This window comes from Sparus aurata, chromosome 23 (genome assembly GCF_900880675.1).
Source record: "Sparus aurata chromosome 23, fSpaAur1.1, whole genome shotgun sequence".
NCBI classification, from domain to species: domain Eukaryota; kingdom Metazoa; phylum Chordata; class Actinopteri; order Spariformes; family Sparidae; genus Sparus; species Sparus aurata.
Window position 1 is genome coordinate 21293407 of NC_044209.1, and position 22745 is coordinate 21316151.

The window sequence follows — 22745 nt, forward strand, 5'->3', positions numbered from 1 at the left end:
TTAACGGACCACACAATTTTTGTTTGACTTTGTTTATATGTGGCGGACCCTGCCACCTTTCTAGCTTCAAACTGCATTTTCTGGGGAACTTGGGTTCCTCCGAGAACAGCTTGTTTATTCACTTATGGGAAAAAAAATCTTTCTGAGTCATATTAATATTGTAAACATTACAATTCTGAGTTTGAATTTCCTCTCCAAAACAACACAGTGCCCCTTTGAACATAACAACTATGCTGACGTAGTGAAGAACTCCAAGATAAAAAAATATGAATATACTGCTAATGAGCCTCCGTAGGACTAAAAACAAGTTCAGGAATACCCTGTTCATGAATGTCTCCGTCAACTGCTAGCATGTGCAGGTAGCTTGCCATGAAGTTAATCTATGAGCCAACCTTTGTGCTTCCTACCGTGCTCGCTCTGCTGCCAGCAAGCTTAATAAACCATGTGTGGTTTTAGGCATTACATAAGAAGTTCTGGAGAATTTAAAAATGGACAAACTGGAGAAGCTCGGCTGGAGAGATTCATACAGCCTCCAGGCGAGTGCTGCGTGAGACGTCTTTTCCAGAAAGAAGTTTGTTTGTGGAGGTTGAGGCTTCGTTTTTATTTGACTTTGGCTCCTAAAAGTGGTTCTGAATGTGATTACTTTGTGTGGCAAATTGTTAAATTGGCAAGCATAATTCCAAAACAACCGTTTTAACCAAATCTATTAGCCTATTGTTGCTTCGCTACCTCATGGAGGCTCCTGAAAATAACCTACACTCAGGTTGTTTACCACTTACCATAGGTGATGAGCTTGCCCATAGGCTTCAGCAGGTTGTAGGCCTTATGGGTGTCGGATCCTCCGAGAGGGTCCAGTATTATGTCCATTCCTGGAGCAGAAAGAGAGAAGAAGGGGACAGTTATCACTGGTCTGCATTCAGCGCGAGCAGCCTGCCAAGTCTCCCCAGCAGCCCCCTCCGCATGCCAGAGTTCACTAGGAGTAGCGAGTGAAGCCAAGTTGTGCCATGTTTACACGAAGAGGAACTCATAAGTATGCCAAGAGAGGAAAGGAGGAGAGCGAGCGGAGATTCTACTTGTTTTATGTTTTCTCATTCTTGTCACTGATAAGACGAGAGGGATAAAATGCCTCCGCGTCATTGTTCATTCCAGTTGTAGGTGGAGAGATTAACAGACTGACCTCTGAACAGATGGTAAAGAGAAACCCAACTTCGAAGGTTTCTCTGTGGCTTATTAATGTCTGGCCATGTGGGCTCAGCCTTAATGATGTTCCTTTGTGCCAGAGGGGACTCCTCAAATTGGGCTACCCCTCCTTGCTCCGTTAAACCCTACTTCTATTGATTGCTGGAGGCTCACAGCAGGACTCCGCCTTGACCACAGCACAGATGAATTGATGGATCGCCAAAGACAGAGGCAAAGGTAGCGGGCAGGGCTGCACATTGATCCAGGCTTCTAATTAGATACATTCTGTCCGAAGTGTCAGTTCTCGCTCTCTTCCTATCTGTCTCTGTAATGTCTATCTGTCTCCCTCCATGCTACGGAGAACAGAGGCGGGCTTGAGAGGGGACTATGAAATGAGTCTCCAGCACAATAACAGTCTCCATCCTGCTAGGAACGCAGCGGTAGGCGAAGGCAAAAAACAGGAACTGGATGTTGTTTCATTTTGTTGAAAAGCAGCGTTTTTGTGTGGCCCTCTCAGCGAGTCCAGGGTTACATCTACATAAAACTCTGCGGATGCATTATTGATGGCGATGAGAATCCAAACAGTCGCTGTTCGGCGATGGGGAGGAAAAATGACTCCCCGCACGCTGTCAGTCTAGTTTACATGGCTGCCAGCTCTGCTGAGAATGGTATCAGGAGGAAAAAATGTGTTCAAGTGTATGAAAATGTATCATCTCGCTGTCTGCAGTTTGTTCAACAGTGATCAACAAAGGCTGCAGTCACACAGGATTGCTTTGTGCCAGTGGAAATATATTGATCTGGACTGTTTGTTATGAAACAATCAACACATCATGGGCAATATATCGATGTTATGTCATGATTATAGTGATAATATAACTATATAGCTTAGATCTATTGGACTGTAATGTTTTGTAGAAATGTAATATGGTCCGAGGATGCCAAGGTCTCTTCATTAACATCCTGTGCAACGTGTCACTCAGGGCACCACGTTCAGATTATGAAAAAAATCACGATAATTAGGGACACGTTTAAAGATTTTCTATTTTATTTTGGTAGATTTATCCACGTTTTACTTTCCACTTCCTCTTTTTGTCCATTTTAACAGCTCACCTGTGTTCCATTAGTTAATCACTCCCTGTGTTCTTAAGTCAAGCTTGTGTCTTCCCCTCACTCTTTGCTGGTTCGTCTGTTGTCATGCCGTGTGTCCTGCATCTGTTCCCTGGTCCAGGTTGCTCTCCCTGTACTCCTGTTTTGTCTTCAGTTCTTGTATTTCTCTTTAGACTTTTGGACTTTGCCTAGCTTTCTGGAGCTTGGATTAAAGATTTTTACTTCTGGACTTAACTTTACTTTGGACCTTATGGCGGGCCAACTCAACTTCCCCCCTGGTTAAAACCGATTTATTTTTCCAATCCTTGCACACACAAAAACCTCAAATTTTAGAGCACTTTTCAAACGTCTTTCACCTTTAGGACTGATCTTGCGGACTTCCTCCACATAGTCCTTGGTGCGATAGTCGATTGGATGCGTGACTCCGCCCTCGGTGATGGTCTCGTGCTTGCTGGCCGACGCCGTGCCGAACACGGTCACATCCTTCACCGTCTTGCACAGCTGAGTGGCAGCAATGCCCACACCACCTGCAGGAAGAGAGGCAGAGGGAACAAATAGCTGTGATTTTTGTGAAAAAATGTCACCTTTAGGACATGATTTGTGATAGATTCTATTGCAGGGATTCAAGCTTAGCTAAATATGTTTGTTCGAGACGAGGATGAAACTCAGATGAACATAACAGTTGCTGAAGGCGCCCAAGAATCCCCATTCCACACGCATTTTCTGTGGCAGGTAAATGTAATTTCCATTATTTATCGACCAAAACAAGCCAAGTCAATAACAGCGCAGATGTGTTTTGCTCAAGGGTATGTAAAGAGCGCATTAAACACAATCACATTACCCCGACTGGCCTGGGGAGAATAGACACCCACACACAGATGCACAAGCGCACACATCCAGCTCTGGAGAAAGTAGGCATTGTAGCTCAATTGACACATCAAATTTATTTGGTCTTCCTTATTCAAGACAACCTGTCTGAAATTCCACGGGGTAAAAAAAATGTAGCTGAGGTATCTGTTTTGTTAGGAAAGGAGAGCCGGACGACATTCTATCGCAAATTACATAAACACAGCTCCTGCTCACCGAGCCAGCTGAAAAACAAAATGTGCAACAATGTCCAAGATAAATGTTCAAGACAAAGTGCTGTGAGACTTCGGTACATGTTTTCTATATCTGTGGTTAGTTCGCTGTATTGAGAAGTGTGTACATAGTTGTGGTAAATGCCTGAGCCAATGTTTGCTAAGGCTGCAGGAGCAAGAAGTAATAGGTTACTGATAAGCAGTGGCTTGTTTGAAATGGAGGCTGACCGGAGGACTTGAACTGAAAGGCATCCGTAAAGGTCATCTATGCATGACCAAATAAAGAGCATGTTTTATCTGATAGCGGGGGATAAAGCAACACAAAGCAACATGTACGTTTACATCCATTTATAATGACATAGCCGAGCTGCCGGACGACTTCACATGCAGGTTCGGATAAGATGAATGATGAAATCATGATTCACTTCGCTCACAAAGGCAACCAGACATTTAATGTGCACACCCAATAAGATAATCAGAAAGGCAGGAAGCAGGCGCATGCATGAGGAGGCCTATGCACGCTCTATTAGACTCGTGCTAAAGGAACCAAACAGGAAGATGTTTTTTTTTCTTTTTTATTAGTATGTTTCTGATTATGAGATGTCAACATAAAATTAGCTTCTTCCTTTCTCCTTGGAAACTGAGAAAACACACACCATTGCAGTCCAATGTAAAACATGTACTAACTCTTCATGCATACATCTAATTTAATAAGTATAATAGTTAACTATTCTTATATCATATCAAATATATAGCATATATCTATTATTATCATTATTATTATTATTATTGTTATTGTTTTGTGGTGTTTCTCTCCCTTTTTCCCCTGAATCCTGTGCTCTCTACCAAACTGACTGGCAGTGTATCTCCTCACAACAGTCCTTTACGCTTTGTTCCCAGCTAGCAGCAACATGATCTTTGGCCTTCGTAGTGAAAAAAGTTAAAAAGTTACATAATGATACTTTAAATGGTTTATTTAGCCACATATGTAGGAGACAGGTTGTGGAGGTAAACTTATCCTTCATTTTACCCTTATAAATTCAGTAACAACAAAAGTGGATATAGAGGGTTCTTCCTTGGAAATGCTTTTTCTACTCTATTTTTACAAACTCAATGTAGCTTGACCAGTAATTGTATAGTTACTTAATATCCTCCGTCCAGGAGGTTATGTTTTCACCCCGTGCCCATTTGTTGGTTGGTTGGTTTGTCAGCAGGATTACATAAGAGCTACCAAACAGATTTCCATGAAACTTGGATGGAGGATGGACCTCGGCCTGGACTGGAGCCCCATTAAGTTTTGATGCAGATCTGGATGAAGGGACGAATCCAGGACATTTTTCTGACTTCCTTTAACATTGCAAGACATTCAACATTTTCATCTGTTTCTCAGGGAATAATACATGAATCTGGATGAAAAGATATCAGCCACATTTAGGTAGCTGGTATCTATGTGTGAGTACAAAATGGGACTCCTTGGTGAAGGCATGTCTAATAAAATAGCCTCATGTCAGAGTTACCACATCTTCATATCTTTTTTATGGCTAGAACATGGTGTATTAGATGTCAGCGATGCACCTCTGCTCCGTTCATCTCAGCATTAAAATCATTCTGAGCCAGTGAACCAGTCGAATAGTGCAATTTCCTCTACGACATCCTGGCAGTTAGTCTCTGAGGCAGCACTATCACATAAAACCAGCACTGTCGCTGTCCAGTGAACTGAGATGTAACGATAAGATTAATGCCAAATCAAATGATCCTCCGTATTAATTTCTGACCAGGAAATGCCCAGCATGAGAATAAAATGGTTTTTAATTTTCAAGAGCCTTTTATTCCCAATTATTAAAAAGACACCTCTTTGCAGCCTGTTACACAAAATGGTCCCTCGATGAAACACATGATTTGAATACAACCCAGCGAAGACCAAAACCATTTCTGATTTGTGGTTCTCATCTGAGAGCTAACGCCCATGAGAGATGAATAGAGTGCTCTGCATCACCATGCTCACGCCCGCTGACACTGAGGGGAGATATCATGAGAAAACAAAATCAAGGCTGTTGCTGTTGGATGTGAGTGTTGTTGCGGCAGCGTTACAACAGCACCATCTCTCCTTGTCCTCAGTGAGAAACCAAGTTTGTGTTGCCAAGGAAACCTCGGCCAAATTGCAGACAATGACTGAGCAAAGGAAGCCATTTTGTTTCATTGACTGCTCTTCCCTTAGGCATATAAAAGATTCACACATATGAGAGTTTCATGGCAATCACAAGTTTGACACCAGTTTATATCTGACCGACGGGGTCATACCTTCCTCTTAAGTAAAGTAAGGATCTGTCATGGTGTTAGATCTGTCAGATCCTATATTATACTTATTTTCAGGCTCCTATTTTCTATTTTGGGCACCATTCAAAAACACATTATTTTTCTCATACTCTCCACTGCAGCAGCAAATCTGTTCACCCTCTGTATGAATGCTTTGTTTGAGTGCCTGTCTCTTTAAGGCCACCCCCCCTCTGAAAACCCCCCCATCTCTTCTGATTGGTCAGCTCTCACAGTCCTGAACAAGCACCATTAGCTTGTCTACCCTGGCAAGCCTGACCTTTAGTTCATCCTTCTTCTTCTCAAAGTGCTTTTCCATGTGTTTAGTCACAGTCGCTCTCGATGGCATAATGTACTCCGGCCCAAGGGACTGAACTAGCTCTCTCAATCCACTGCTCTCTACCAAACTGATTGGCGGCACATCTCCTCGGAACAGTGCATCACGCTTCGCTCCCTCCAGCTATCAGGGATGTGATGTTTGGTCTTGATACGACTTTCTAAACTGCAGAGTAGCGTCACACATTTTGACTCACATTTGACTTTGTTGCCTCTCTGGAGGGGATGTGTTCCCACCCTGAGTTTCTTTTGTGCTTCACGTTTTTCTTTTTTCACCCCTTAGACTGATCTGGTGAGGCTGTGGGTCTGTCTTTAGATCAACCTATAGACCAATCACTGACATACCTTGTTGTGACATCACAACTTTACGGACGACGTCATGTCGCGTTTAAAGGCACAGTTTCTCATTTGATCACATCACCTATCTGCTTTATAATAAAAAAAGAAATGTAAATCCAACTTTGACACTACAGGACCTTTAAAGAGCAGTGGATTGTTGTTCTATAGTAATATGTGATAACCTATCATGCACACACATCTTTTATACACTACACCAACACTTCAAGCACACCTGAATCTGGTTGCCTTTGACTCATGGGGATTTTACATGAGTAACTCTTCATGTGAGGTAGACAGGGAGTTGAAAAAAAGGTGAGAAAACGTTGAATATGCATTGTCTGAGTGGGGGTTTAAGAGCTGCTTTTACTGAAAGGCTCCGTCACATAGTAGCAGCCCTCACATGCGGGTGTGAACAAGCGACCAACGGGATGATGCATCCATTAATCCCACGTACTTACAGCCAGCCGCTCACATATTAATATTTAACTTGCGGCTGCTGTCATGAACACAGTGATTCCCCTCCTGCTTTATGAAGTCAGCGAGCAAGGATGCCGCGTTCTGAACAATCAGATATGGTTGTTTTTCAAAACTTTGGTGCATGTAAAAATGTATTTCCAGTCAAAGAAATACGTTGCGGGGGAGGAGGAGGAGGAAGGTATCTTTTCCTGAATCCCCCTGAGAACAAACTCCTGATCTCACATCACAAGACTGCTGAGCTGTGCCAAGAACCCCTCGCTGCCCCCCGACCACATCCATCCATACGTACACAGATCACAAAGGAGAGACGAGCTGCAGCCTCAAACAGTCCCGACTGGCTGCTGGTATCAGTTAATCTTCACAAATATGCACGGAGATTAAAAACGTTAACCTTTCATTAACCCAATGCTTCAGTTCCTGTTGTTGCCTTGTTTTCCCGATTTATTCTTCATCCTCTCAGACTAGAATCATCTCTCACGGCTGGGGCTGATTGTGATTTAAGACCATCCAAAAACACTTAGCTCATGAAGGAGAAAGCAGATTGAGCAAATTCTTGCTCCTAATCACATTTGTTCGCCGCAAGATCCAATTGAATTGTTTGCACTTGGAAATTAGGGAACGTCAAAAATTGTCCACCTATTTATTTTGTTTTTCTCTCCTGCTCTCCTTCTGGAGTAACAGGATACACAGCAGGGTTTTGTCTTCCCCTGAATCCTTACATACTCGCAGTTTGGCACAATTTGCACTTGGCTTCCATAACATGACTGTTAGGAGCGAAGAGGAATTTTCCCCAAAACACAGAGGAATCCAGACTGACACTGAGGCCACTGTTATTGCTCCACACCCAGAGTTCAACAGCAGGGGTGGGTGGGGACATCAGAAATGTTTTGCAGATATTCAAAAAATTAACGGGGTTGGATATCGCGTCCACCTCGTCCAGATTGACTCATCTCTCAATCTTCTCTCTCGCTGTGATCTCACATCTCGCAGCGTTTCTCAATCGTGTGAGACAGTCAATAATCTCAGGTGTTAGTCGAGGGAGACATGGTGGCCATATGGCTACTGTCAACACCACAAAGATTACTGGTCCCCTGTCTCAGAGCTCTGTGTTGTTTTCCTGTGTGATCTCTTTAGCATTTGTTTCCACATTTCCTCAAGGACTCCCGAAACATATCATTAGCCTGTGGCGGTAGCGGCTGACAAAGAATGGAATACAAACGTGGACCCAGGCATCTCTTCTTACCCAAACTCGCTGCGGTGGCTGTGTTACAACATCAACAAGCCGAAGCAAATAATTGAACTTTTTTTTTTATTGCTACACGCTTCGGTTCAGAAACGAGTCCTGTAATGCTGAGAGGGGCTGTGGTTGGCTGTTTGTGAACGTGGACTTTTGAGGTATTACTCTGCATTATGTAACCTCGGTGGTGTTTTTCTGGGATGACTGTGCGTGTGTGTGTGTGTGTGAGAGCAAACTGTAGGCTTAAAGAGCAGTTTAATGTGCTCTCTCTCTCTCTCTCCCTCCCTCCCTCCCTCTCCCTATCTCTCTCTCTCTCTCTCTCTCTCTCTCCCTATCTCTCTCTCTCTCTCTCTCTCTATCTCTCTTCTCTCTCTCTCTCTCTCTCTCTCTCTCTCTCTCTCTGATGGTGGATTTCTCTCTTAGCATAGAGGAAGTCCTTTTTTAGTTTCTGGGTGAGCAAATAAAAAAAAACATCCTTTGCTTGTGCATGAAGGTGGTCCCTGTGATTTCCTGAGTAAAGAGCCAACAAACAGAGACTGAGAGCATGCAGAAATGAACAAACTGATAAGTCAATTGAAAGAAAACTGCTTAATTCTTCCTTTTTCTTCAACTTTCGAGCAAAAATATGTAAGAATGGCTGGTTGCACCTCTTTAAAGGAAAGGATTTGGTTCTTTTCTTCGGCAAAAGAAGCTATTTGACAGTATTTCTCACAGTTTTGTAGCCGAAATGATCGACCAATTAATCGTGAAAATGCCAAAAATAATCGTTTGCTGCAGCTCATTGTATAAAATGCATAAACCTTATAAACATAAACCACCTTCTTTCCCTCCAATGAACCTGGCTGCAAAGTGAAGCACAAGCTGGTGCACGCTCATCCTGTTATGCTTCTGTTATGATTCACACACACACACACGTGCGCGCAAACAGGTGTCCTGACACAGGTTTCACATACACCTGCGACTGTATGTGGTGGTTAGGGTGGGGGTGGGTGGATGGGGTCACTTGTCAACGGCTGCAGCGATGAGAGCGCGTGTGAGCGATGTGATTGGTGGGTGAGGTTGGAGGTTGCCCTGGTTTCCCTCTCCTATCAGTGCAGCTGATCTGCTGCTGGCGATGCCAGGCCTGGGGAACACAGAGACGGTTCAACCACGCAGTTCAGACTCCCGCTTAGTGGTCAGACTGAATTAGCATTCTCTAAACTGGGGTAAGACCTCCTGAGCAGACAGACCGGGAGGGGAGGAGAGGAGACGGAAGTGTTTTCAAGGCACATCAGACTTTTCTCATGGCTCTCAGGACGAATGGGTCTATAAAAGTGAGAGATGTAACTACACTTGTAACAGCTAATGTCTAAATAGCAGGGGACTTTCTTAGCTGGTAAATAATGTATGAGAGCAGTAAACTGGGAGGGAGTCCTGGGAGACAGAAGATACATAGAAATCTATATTTCTTTCCTTATAGCTTTATATTCACCCCTGAGGCCCCGCCGGCGGGTCTGACAGCAGTCGTGAAGATCTACATCAGCATGGCGCTCACGCTCTCAAACCCAAGAGATCCAGCCACCTGTTCCACTAGCTTTAAGCGTTTACAGTACAGTCAAAACAGCTACACTATTCTAAGATTGTGCTGCAGAGATGGTTCAAACCAGAAATTCAGACACAGTCAGACACAGCTGAAAGTTTAAAAAGGTAGGATTGGCTACTTCATCACATTGCGTTAACTCACTTTAGTTAATCTTTCAATATTTGAAACTAGACCCTTTTTACATATTGCACCGTTAAGTGGCGCTCATGTTTTGCATAGATGACGCCTTGTGACGGACAGCTGCAGCACATCCAACGCTTTAATGGGTAGGAGTGGTTGAATCATCTCCATAATAGCTAACAACATATTGAGTATGATGAGTAACTCATGAATCCCAAAGAGCACAAGAAGAAAGAAACATCCAATCACAAAGCTCAAACTTCTGTAGTCTGCACATTCAATAATTAGTCAAGGTTAAAGATAATGTATTGTAGAAACCTGATAAAACTTTCTGCACTTCAAATCAATCGCTTTTCAGATTCAGGGTCAGGTTTGGATTAAAACATGCTATCATGGCTGGGGTTTTTTTTCAAATTGCAAAAATGAAGCATCTTGAACTTACCCACAGCTCTCCTGCGTTTGTCTTCACCATATATTCAGAGTTTTATTATTCATAACATAAACCTGTATTGGATTGTTGATAGGAGTGTGCCACATCATATTCATGACAATATCAATATAACAAAATGTATACAGCGATCAGGGCAATAACCTGACTTGATGTGGTGACGTCATCACGTTACCTACAGCAACAACAAGCGCAGACGAAAGCAAACATCACTACCAGCTTCAGGGAGGAGGAGTTCCAAAAAGGGGAGAAATTTCAGTAATGTGAAAGTGCAAGGAGAGTGTCACCACAAAAAGGGAAATACTATAAACTTATTTCACCATCTCAATGAGAAACACCCTGTCGAGTACAATGCAAGCCAACAAATCCTGCGAGGGGAGCTCGACAGCTTATCTGAGTTCGAAACCAAAAATATGTTTCAGGGCTTATGAAGTGATGACCAAATATCTTGATATATTTACTGTATTGTGTATCGCGATATTGCCTAATATATCACTATTGTTTTAAGGCCACATTTGCCCAGCTAACAACGACAATATCAATAAAACACAACTTTCAAACAGGAATTAACAACAGGAGAAATGAGTTCCAAGAACCAGCAGCTCAACTCTGCCCATTACAATTAACAAGAATTTAACTCAGCTGTGACTGCCGACACTCTATCTCCGTCCCACACACAGATACTCCAGCAAGGAGCAGCTGCAAATCTATGGAGGCCGCCGTAATTGGCTGGTGGGAAAAAAATAAAAGGTTTAATAGCAGCCAGCTTAAACAGCGCTGAGGATATGTGGAATCTGACACACAAACCTCAAACACACTGCCGTGGAACTTTATGAGAAGAGGTGATTGATAACATATGTTGTTTAATAGACCAAAGCACCTTACAGAGCTATTAGTGAGAACGCCTTTCCACACTAAGACAAGCTCCAGTTGGAATTAAACCGCAATCTCTCGCAGCCTTGGCGCCAAAATGTCACAAAGTCTTGACACACAGGGCGGGAAGCGGCCAAGGCCGTGTAGCAGAATCATCAGATAAACTGATGACACAGGCTACTGCAGCACCACCTAATTCATATTATGCATTCCACATCTGCAACACAATGAGCGACACTTGACGTTGGCCTGCAGTCACTCGAGATCTCATAAATAAAACAGAGGTGGACGTCATCGTTGGAAGCAGCCGAGCCCCATATGTATGCAGGAATGTGTGGCGTGGGTGCGGTGGCGGGGTGGCTGGCCAGGGTTCATAAACATTAGGACCAGTTCAGGGAGAGGTCAGAGGAAAGGCTGTTGGCCGGGCACAGTGGAAGACCCACGAGATACATCCAAATGTCGCTGAACTTCCCCCCGCCCAAGCCCTCTGGGGAAAACAAAAGGGGAAACGTGCACGCGTTCCCCGATGACGGGGATTCGAGCATGGATACGGAGGGGGTCACGCAGAGGGAGCGGAGGTCACGGAGGGCCGGAGGGGGAGGAGGAGAACGGAGGATGCAGATGTGCGGCGCGGTGGAGAAGGGAGGCACGATGGGAGGAAATACAACAAGCTATTGTTTGGAGAGAGAGGACAGGAGCGGACCCACGAGAGAGGCAGCTGAGGATTATTCACCAGAGTTTACTTACACACACACACACACAAAAAGGCATGACTGATAGAGTCGAAGCACCAGTCAGCCGTTCTTCGCTGGTCACCTGATCCTGATGGGCAAAGGTCAACAGGAAATGATGCGCTCGTTGGAGAGCCCTTAATAAATTGACAGTACCTGCCAACACGGAACAATAGAGGAGCAAAAGGCAAGAGGGTGGACACCCATCATCCCTCTGTAGGGGCCCTCACTACAGAGGTCAGTTTGCCATATGGAGACGTCTTTGTTCAGGTTTTGTCATCAGCGATATTTAAGAACAACGAATATGTTATGAAACATCAAGATTCCTCAGGTCGTCTGCGACAGGTTTACTGCCAGGAACAAAACCAAGCAAGGTGAAGCAGCTTTTCATTGTTATGCTCCTCAGCTTCCAGACTACCTGAAGTCCGCCAGAGCTGTCAGTTCATTTAGAATTTCAACATGCTAGATACATACAGTAACTTCTTTCAATATTTTTTTTATTTGCTTTGTTGTATTGACTTTCTTAATGTTCTTAAAGGCCCTATTAGTAAATCAAAGTAGATTTTTTGGTTTAATTCCCAGCTAGTCAAATACTGTCGCTTTGAGATGGCGACTGACCTGACCTACCATCCAGAAGTATTTGATGACTTGGGAATGAGACTCAAAATTATTATATTTTTCCTACAAATATGATTTTGAATGTCTCTTTAATGCATTCGTACGTCTCTGTAAAGCCCTTTGAATTCCCTTGTGTCTGAATGTTGCTGTATAAAATAAACTTGCCTTGCCTCGTTTCTAAAACTGAATTACACGTCTCACACTAACTCACAGAGTTTTTATATGATAAACACTGTGCATAGCCTGAGCCTGCAGCCAATTAGCTTAGCTTAGCATAAAGCCTGGAAACAAAGGTGGACAATAGTCTCAGCTAATGACAAAATCCACCCAGCAGCACCTCTAAGTCTCACTCATTAACAACTCACTGTTTGAGGTTGTGTATCAAACTATTTCTCGATCATGACCAGTAACTTCCTGGACGTTCTGCTTGTTGCCTGGCAACTTGCGTAAGTCTGAGCCAGACTAGCTGCTTCAGCCTGTTGCCAGTATTGTTTACCCGTACTTCTGTTTCTCTGTTTGTAAATTGACATCTGCCTCCTCTGTCCACACTGGAGATCCGACACCTGTTGCTTGTCCGTCCATCCTGAAAGAGGATGTTAAATGATGTCGCTCTTCCTTGTCGCTCTTTCTCCTTTTTTAAACCTTTTTTTCAGTCAAAGAGCTTTTACTATAGAGTTTCCACTGATACCATTCAAGGGTATTAATCAAAGTCTTTTGACTTGGCGGTCTACTTTTGTTTCATGACAAAGAGAAAAAATAATGTTATGACACAAGCTGACAAGGCTAAGAACCACTTTGCAAACATTTCTGTTAAAGTGGATGATCGATTTTTTTCATCACTTAGAAAATATCGGTTTAACTGCAAGTTCTGGGGGATTTGCAGACAGAGTAGCCTGACGGTAACTGAAAAAGAGGATGATTGTTTTGTTTTCCTAATGTGATTAAACCAGTGAATTATGTCCTTATCATGAAGATAAAAAGGTCAACCATGAGGCAGACTAACTCAGGACGAACCCCTCAAGACGCTTTGATGAAAAGACTCATAAATAAGTAGATTGGTAAGACATTCCTGATCTAATATGGTCCGTCAATAAAAATTAAAACGGTTAAAAAACAAAATTGCAGAACGTACCCTGTGGCTGAGGGTGAAAAACAGATCACTCATGTGCGTCAGCTGTACCGCTGCTGCTACCTCGGCCCAGTTAATCTCATGTAGAAGCTCACTATTTTATCTTTGCAGAACCTAAACTGATCCAGCAGGAATGCAGTGTTGTACAGGCACGTCCGACACAGAACACCACAGTTTAGCTGGATACATGACTTCGTATGCAATCGCCCTGCGAGACGGTCTGACGAGGTGAAGTAAAGCCGCTTAACCACATGCTGGTACTGCGCGTGGTTCAGTGGGGAAAGTTGAGGAGTAGCAGAGTACTTGTTAGTTGCTGTTTCGTGATCAAAATACAGGACATGCTCTGTGTCCTGATGTGTTACGGGTGGATTTCGATGAAAAACATTTAAAAAATAGAGAAATTCTCAGAAACTATTTGAACTGAAACAAGGAATTTTAATTGAGAAAACTGTGGTGGCGGTCCACATTTTATTGTGACGCACTGCAGATAAATACACAACATCTGAGTGGGCTATGAAAGCAAGCAGCTTCACGTAATCAGACTTAATATCATCTTAGATCAGTAGTTCCATTCTAAAGCATCCTGCAAGGACTTTAAAGATGATGAAAAATCACATTCATACTACACAATTTTTTACTTTTTTTATTGAAAAACAGGAAAGGTTTACTTCCTCTGACCTCTAAAAGATATTAATAGGAGATGATCACAGATGGAAAAATCTATTTGAGCTTCTCACAACTCTACTCATGTGACCTGAGGATGGACTGCAGAGACGGGTCGCAGGTGCACATTGCCTCAAACAACGGGCTTCACTCTGTGTTGAAGAGTGGTGGGGACATAAGATGAAGATCATTTTCTTAAACAGTATTCAAGCAACTTTTGGGCGATGTACCAGGTGGATCGAAACAAGGTCAGAGAATTGCATTGAACATGTCAAAAATGCACAGAAATGATTCAATTAAAATACCTATAAGTAACGATTGAAGTAATAACGTTAGCAATGTTGTTCAATTACACCTACCTTTGCTCAAATCACTGATTTGATTTTTGAGACATTAGAGTGTACCTAAGCTAAAAGCACCGTTAGCTTACTGTAAATCACATATCTTGTTAGGATATATGTATTATAACATTTTAGCAAATAAGATGACGATCTTAAGATGATTGCAAATATAGGCTAATCTAGCAAGCTGGATAATCAGTCCATCTAGTACAGGGTTACAAGGTTCATTTATTTTTCATTCAACAAAATGGAGCTTGACAAAATATGCTTTTGAAAAGTAACAGGGACAAAATAAGCCATCTCCTGGGGACTTGTCCCACTGTCCCCACTGTCAATAACACCTAATCTTCATATTAAACCGAAAAGGGAACTGCGCCCTTAAATCACTGCAGTGCTGCAACTGAAACTTATTTTCAATGTCAGTTGACTTATTAACTTGATTATTTGCCAGTTAATCTTTGGCCTGTAAAATGTCGGAAACCACTGAGTAAATGCGCCTCAATGTATCTGGTAGCAACACATGTCTACCTTACAATATTGTGAAAATAACCAGATCCAGTATTGGAATACATTTGGTCATATATATGCCACCCTGTCAGCAATTTCCTTCCCAATATTAAACAATATCAGACTTTAGGAGACAGACAGATAGGCACGGATGCAATCTCTCTCGCTTTCTGGTCACAGCAGATACTTCTAATCTCTCTAATCAGATCAGAGAATATCTGGAACAATGTTTGACAGACTCAGGAGTGAGACTCCCCCACTCACACTCCTCTCTCAACACCTTTTAAACAAAGGGATCATGTACGACGCTATTAACAGAGAGTCTCAACAGAGCAGCGCTGTAGAGCTGATTTACACATGCGAAGAATGACAGAGTGCAGTGAAGCAGACTGTTCAGCAAATGTTTTTGTCATAGCCTCAGTAATGCGCTTTTACAATCCTGATGTCCGGACAGCTGGCGAGCCAAGACTGGCAGCCTGCCTCGAGAAACCAGAGACGCCGCCTCGACCAAACCAGCAGGGAAAAGTGTCTTACACCACACTTCCACTGCTGCATTCCTCCTCTTATAGCAAACATACTCGGCTCAGAAAGCTTCTGGCAAGACGTGAGTGACATCAGCTGGATGACATGGTGAACGCAAACATTTGGGATTCCTCTGTGGACCACCGGTCCCACAACAATGAATCTGCAAGCTGTCAGTCAGCTCTTGGGAAACTGCGCAATTTAACAACAATCTCACACATCCATTCATTTTTTGGTTTTATTGTATTAATGCTAAGGGATACATCCACCTGGGCTAGAAGTCTCCCAGAGCACTCTGTCATTTTTGTGGCTTCCAGAGAGAAAACTCAGGCTCAGGTTTCATCATGTGCTCACTTTTCTTACAGCCACCTACATTCAACAAACGCAGAGAGATCCCTCGGCGCAGAAAGAGTGGGAACGAGAGGGAAACAGAGAGCAGATAGCGAGAGGGAAACAGGGAGAGAACAAATTCTTTTGGCTAATGCAATCCCCTTCTCTCCAGCTGGCCTGATAGTGTAAACACAGCAAAAATCAAATGCTCTCATGCTGGGTGCATCACACCCCAAAACAGGTGCTTTTACTCCCTCAGTCCCCCACTTTCTCCCACCCACTCACTCTGACCTCCGACCTCGCAATGCAGGTGGCAGGTGCTGCAGTCTAAGTGCAGTCCTAGAGGGTGCAACACACTGAGCCATAGCTCATGCTAATGAACAGTGGGACCTTCTCCAGCAGCCATAACTCATATAGAAAAAGAAATGCAAAAACAGGAGGTGCAGAGAAGGAAACATTCAAGGGCGTTTCCTCGAGCTTTGCATCTTTGTGTTGAGGTTATGCACAGAATTTCAAATGTTTTCTCTTCACTGATTGGCTCAAAAGGCTGCTGGTGCGACTGAATTTATTTGTGTAGCTGATGATTACAAAGCAGAGGCTGACACATACTGACATGAAACTGATTAAATGTGGTTTTCATTTGCCGGATTGCAAAACAAATACTTAAGTTCTAATGAATTCAACCATCACTGAAATGAAAGCTCTTTCATAGAGAGCGATGCATCCATTCTCACGCTTACACTGACTTGAAAATAAGAGGGTTCACATGTTTCCTGTGTGCAAGCATGCTGTGTGTCCTCCTCTGTCTCGTTACCTGCTGCAGCATGAATGAGGACGCTCTGGTTGGGCCGCAGGTTGCCGAAGTCAAACAGCATCATATAGGCGGTGATGTAGTTCACGGGGAGGGCTGCCGCCTCCTCGAAGCTCATGCCCTCTGGGATGAGGAAGGTGTGGCTCGCCGGCACCACCGCCACCTCCTGCCACAGCCCGAAGCGGTTCAGCACCATCACCTTGTCACCGACCTGGAAAAGAAGGCAGAGGAGGATGCGGGCTGAGAAGGAGGTAAAGCAAAGAGCTCTCTGTCTGGACCTGTTTCCTGTTATAGAAATCAATCAAGGCTCAACGTCTACAGTTGCTAGGGGTTACCTTGACAGAATAATAAGCATAAGATCAGGTCTAGGTGGCTTTTGTATCACATATAGGTCAGTAATTGCCAGTTAAAACATATTCATATGAACACATCAAGCAGCAACCAATGAAGCCAAAGAAGAAGTGCCAACAACTGCAGTTCCTTAAATGGCCACTTGAGGCAAGCTCAACCTTTCTCTATTAGCAAACCAATGGTGATCTGTGAAGAATCCCATTTCAAATTAAGTGATTGTCGAACCATCCGTTACTTTGACCGACTCATGACTCAGGTCTCTTGAGTGTAAATGACTCAATTGAATCAACTCAAATGTTAAGTCAACCATTACTATTTGAATTGGCTGTTGGCAGTTGGGTTTCTTCCTATTAAGATGGCAACAGACACAATGATGAGAGAGTAGGAGATGCAATCGTGTAAGACTCTCATATATTAGGCTGTAATATGTAATATACTGTTGAAATATTAAGTTTGTGTTTATTGGTTATGTGGTCTGAAAAGGTTAAAAAAAACAAAAAACGCTGGGGTAGCTCCAGGAGCGAGTGGATCCCCCCATGTTAGAATGCACAACTGTACAGCAGAAACAAAAATGTTGGTCTATTTAGCCAATATTCCTGTTCATAACAACTGTGCGAGGGGTGCCATTTTATATAAGTCACTCATTTAAACTGTATCAAGGTTTAAAGTTATGCATAACTGATGGTGATGCTGCTTTTTAATGCCACATGTTTGCTTTTTACAAGTATTGACAAGTCATGTCTGGGGCTCATTACAGCACAATGGGCAAAATAACCACTTTATATAACTAAAATCTAAATTTCTCAAATTAAATTAAAAGCTGAGTTCTGGTATATTTCAATTGATTTATTAAGTTCTTCAGCTTGGCAGTCCTATACCCCAGGAGGCTTCACTGCTAGAGCCTGAAATGTTCTGGAGCGCCCCGCCATCTGCATCCTCGCGCTTTCTTTAGCGCAGTGGGAGTGATGCGAGCCGTGGAGCGGGAATGGTAAGAGTAGTGGTTTATTGTTTTGCCGTAAACAATGGAGGATGTGCAAACATGCAGCCGGCCCCCGTCCACCAGAACCTTGACACGTTTGCTCTCTGTGTGCGAGCAAACAAGGAGAGCGATTAACCACAGCAGAGTCAGAGTGGTATCTGTATTGACTTTATGGAGGGAAATAATGAAGCAGCGGAGGAATCAGGGCAAAACGAGGAAGTGGCCCCTTTTTTTTTCTTTTTGTGTTCCTGGTTAGATCTTCGGGATTGGTGCCAAAGTGCGATAGCTTTTTCCGATTTGTAATGTAGTGGCTTGCACGGGCAGGCTGCTCGCATGTGGAGATGTGAAGCTGTGGTTTGTTCTGTAATTCCTGAGCTTTTCACGGAGAGGGAAGGAAGAATGAAAAGCTAAATGCTAAAGCTAAAGTGCTCGATGGGTCGCTTCAACAGATCTTCTGGGGCATTTGATCTTATTTTCCTTTATACTTGCTCAAATATGTGAGTGTCAGTCAAGCAATTTCTCTCTTCCAGAGCCCGACTGTGAGGAAGCTACCGGCGCCATTCAACGTGCCGCGCTCCCCGATCACCATCTTGTCATTTTCTGCTCCCAAACTATCCTTATCAAAGCAGGATCCTCCGATATAAACCTGTCTCTTTCCAGGAGGACAAGCCGAGGTGTAAACGTAACCCCGGCGCCCTCACCGACCAATCAGGAGAGCCCGCTCGAGGGACACAGGAAACAGAGACGACGGCAGCATTATAACTCTCTTCCTGTTTTCTTCCTCCCCCCTTATCCGCCCCCCTCTCGACACAACTCTCCCCCCCGCCCCGTTTCCATTCTCCTCACTTTTTCTCTTCCCTTCTTTCTCTTTCACTTCCTGACTCCTTTTTCCTCTTAACAACTTTAGAACATCTTCCTTCCCCTTCTCCAGTGCCTTGTCTCTTCCTGTCTGCGTCTCGCTCTCGCCGCCTTTTTCGACGCTCTCCCCCTCCCCCCCTACCGTTTCTTCTTCCTCCCCTGTCCGTCTCGTCCTGTCCTCACCGTCTTCCTTCTTTTTCTTCTGTGAGGAGCGTCCCATATCCCCCTCTTCCTCATCAGCGAGACAGGACAATGGGGCCCATCTTCTCCCCTGGCCTCTCTCCACTCATCAGAGTCCCTGCCAGATTCTTCCCCATGGCTGAGCATAAGACAAGCTCTCTCCTCCTGGGAACAAACCCTCTCCACCAGGGCCTCTCTAATGGTCTGGAGGGAGCCATGTGCCTCGCTGTCTATCCACTCCAATTAGAGAGATCTCCCTCTCTCTTTCTCTTCAAACTCGCATCTTCCTGTCTGAGGCCGAGTCATTCGGTTTATTTTCAAGCTATACTTTCACTTTTTCTCCATGGTTCTTCTTCCCTTTGTTGCCCGAGCCGATCCGCTCCCTCCCCATCTCCATCTGAGGTCTCTTCCCCTCCTCGTTTTATAGTCTTCAACTCATCAACCTCGCTGGTTTAATTAGGGGAACAGTGTGGCACAAATCGATACACTCTGTTACAGGAAACACACACAAATATGACTCATGCATCGCCTTCAAAATGCATCTGCAGCTATTCTCCAGCGCCCACGTTGAGCATGTGAGTTACTGTCAGTCGCGCAGAATCTGGGTGGAAACACTCAAGGCCGAGCGAAGGAGCCTTGTGACAGTTCTGTTACAACATCTTCACACTGTGACACACAGACACACACACACACACACTTCTTGTATTTCCTCTCTTCTGCCCTCATGCCACCGCCGCATCAAACGTGGTCACAGTCGGGGTCAAGAGTGCTGGGCCGCCGAACAAAGACACTTCCAGTTAGCTGTATGTGAATGGACCTAATCAGATGGTGATTCAATTTGGGGGTATGCGGGGCCTCCGAGTCAGCTGCTTCGTGGCTTTGAGCTTTGATGAGCTCAGCAAAAAATTATCTGAGAAGGAAAATTTCTGTTCATGAGTCAGGTTGAGGCAAAAAAAAAAAAAAATGAAGGTTAGCACCCACATGCCCAGCATGGCTCCTGTAAATGTGATTATAAGGAAACCTAATATCTGCCCGGTGTCAGCGTAGGTGTTGTTGTGCTATAACACGGTTTGTATGATGTTAGGATAAAGGCCACGCCCTGCTCACATACAGCCAGATCTGTGACAGGAGGGTCTGCTTTTTGCACTTGACTGCACATCTGATTATGCAAATCAGCACATCATGCCAACAAAATACAATGATTCTTTCTCTTTTTCTCCGCAGCTCGGTTCATATCAGGAGCCTTGGCGCAACTATTAACAATCTCGGACATTTCCAGCGTTTATCAGGAAAACGCCACACCGAGGAGAAAGATTGCAACAAAAAAAGGAGATTTTTAAACCAGCAGCTTGAGGCAAACTGTCAACAGGTCATGTACCGTAGAGAATGAAAGGAGGCTCTAAATGTTGTGATCAATGAAAAGGACGTTTAGAGATGAGAGAGCAGGATAGGGAGGAAGATGGATGTCCCGAAAAGAAAGAAGAGAGGATGGGAGGAATTCACTGACAATATGATCGACAGAGGAAGGATCAAGTGATTATATAAAAGAGGGAGAGATAGACAGAAGGAGGGAAAGAGCGATGGAGGAAATACCAGAATGACAATGCGGGCCAGAGGGAGGTAATTGAGAACATATGGGTCAGAGCCTACCAAAACTCACCCAGGGAGAGCATGAAAAATACAAAAAAAAGGAGGCCAGGAGAAAAAAAGTGCTGATGTTTGGTGTCGGGGGAGCTCGTGATTTGCGATATTTCCCCTCTCCCCTCGCTTACTCACTGTTACACTTTTCCCCGCACTCCCTCTGAGGTCATTTCGGGTGAGGGCACTGTAGTCTTACTTCATTCTGCTCCATTGTCCCCTCAAGGGGAACTTGTTGAGATGCAATGCGAGGCATGCAGTGGTGGATGACAAATACATATAAAAACAGAAGAGCAGGCAGGCTGCAAAACAATAAACAAGCCAAAACCGGAGAGGCTGGGAGGCAAAAATGGGGCAAGTGCTGCATTTATCTGCTTTGCAAATGCACGAACAGTAAGGCGAGAGGTTGGGAGGCATTTTCATGACATTATATAGAACGATGCAATGAGTTTTTGAATCCAAAACGATATTTTTCTTATCACCGTTGGCTGCAACTAATAAATGTAAAAGAATGTTGACTAAAGCCCAGGATGATGTCCCCAAATGTTTTATCTTGTCAACAACCCAAAGATATGTACTTAATTTGTAGAGAGCACTAAAGAAACTAGAAAATATTCAAATCCAAGAAAAGAAAACGTGTTTTTCTACAATACCGCCTCTTCTGTGTTCCTCACGTTAGATTTAATAAAGTTTGGCACTACATCAAAATCTATGAAAGCTTCCCTAAGAATCGATCACACTCAAGTTAACTGCTGATGTTTATGTTCCATTATCTAATTAAATGGCTTGAATGTGTGCATAGCCTTGTGTACACTGTCTGGGGTACAAACTATCAGACACACCCATTATCATATGTCTTTGTGTGCATGTGTGTGTGTGTGTGTGTGTGTGGCAGACAGTCAGAGCTGCAGTGAGTGATGAGCCTCCCCAAAAAAATGATGTGCCATCGGGGTCAGCACATTCCCTGTGAGTTAGCTGCCAAAAGATCTCAGAGATCTCCATCCATTAGGAAGATTGGCTCTTAATTCTATAACCTGAGGGCTGCGAGGGGATGTGGGAGTGTGAGGCCTTGATGACAAGCCCTGTGTGTGCGTGCGTGCGTGCATGCGTGACCTTTAAATCCAATCTACATTACTGACAATGTGGAAAGAAGCTATAAAGTACTTGAGAAACACAAGGCGGCTGATGTCTGGCTGACCCATCGCCGCTCGTTCCACTCCTCATCCATCTGCGCTGAGACCTGACAGACATATGTGCCACTCCCAGCCAGATGCGCTGCTGCTGCTGCTGCCGCTGCCGCTGCTGCACAGGCTTCACACGTGTGATCAGTGACAGATATTAAGTGTCTGACAGTGAGGAGAATGTGCTCTTACAACAAATAGCGTGAGTCACGGCTGGCTGGTTGTGAAGCGCTTTTGCTTTTGTAGTTTAATTGCCTCATAAAAGGCGTCAGCGTGGTGGTGTCATGAAGCCAGGAGACACAGAGACACACAGGCCTGTGACTCATCATGCAATGTTAAAAAAGCGACTAATAACTCACTTTTAATTCCCCGTGGCTGCAAATAAAAGATGTTTTTATTCTTTGTCTTTATTGTGACAGGGTTTGAACTTTAATCCTGATGTATTGGTGACTGTAAATGTGTGCGCGCTGACAAAGGAGGCGAGCGATCCCGTTCCTCACATCGTGCCGTCTGACGCGTCGCGCCTCGCCCTTTCTCTCTCTGCTCGGTGAGTCTGTGCGCCACCGTCGCTCCCGGTAACAAAAGGCGTCGGTGACTCCGGTCCACCGCCACCGGAGTCAAGTCAGCCATACTAATAACTGTGGCTTCTGGACATCATCTACAAAATAAAGCGCCTTCTTCGTTTACAGTGTGCAAGCAACGCAGTGGAAGAGGTAGTGGATAAAACTGGATAGAATGTGTGTGTGTTTTTTTTTGGATTGTTGCATTTACAGCCCGGTGCCACTGGATACCCGTCGCCTACACACACGTTTTGCA

General features: G+C 44.1%; 1 protein-coding gene across 1 annotated transcript in view; it reads right to left on the minus strand.

Annotated features, from left to right (window-relative positions):
- The window catches only part of vat1 (vesicle amine transport 1), a 31562-nt gene that overhangs the window by 7252 nt on the left and 1565 nt on the right, over window positions 1-22745 (minus strand). Inside the window, exons 2-4 of the mRNA XM_030407592.1 lie at window positions 16746-16953; window positions 2643-2813; window positions 780-869 (exon numbers count right to left, since the gene is read on the minus strand). Coding sequence (XP_030263452.1) covers window positions 780-869; window positions 2643-2813; window positions 16746-16953 — 469 coding nt within the window. The remainder of the gene's footprint in view (window positions 1-779; window positions 870-2642; window positions 2814-16745; window positions 16954-22745) is intronic.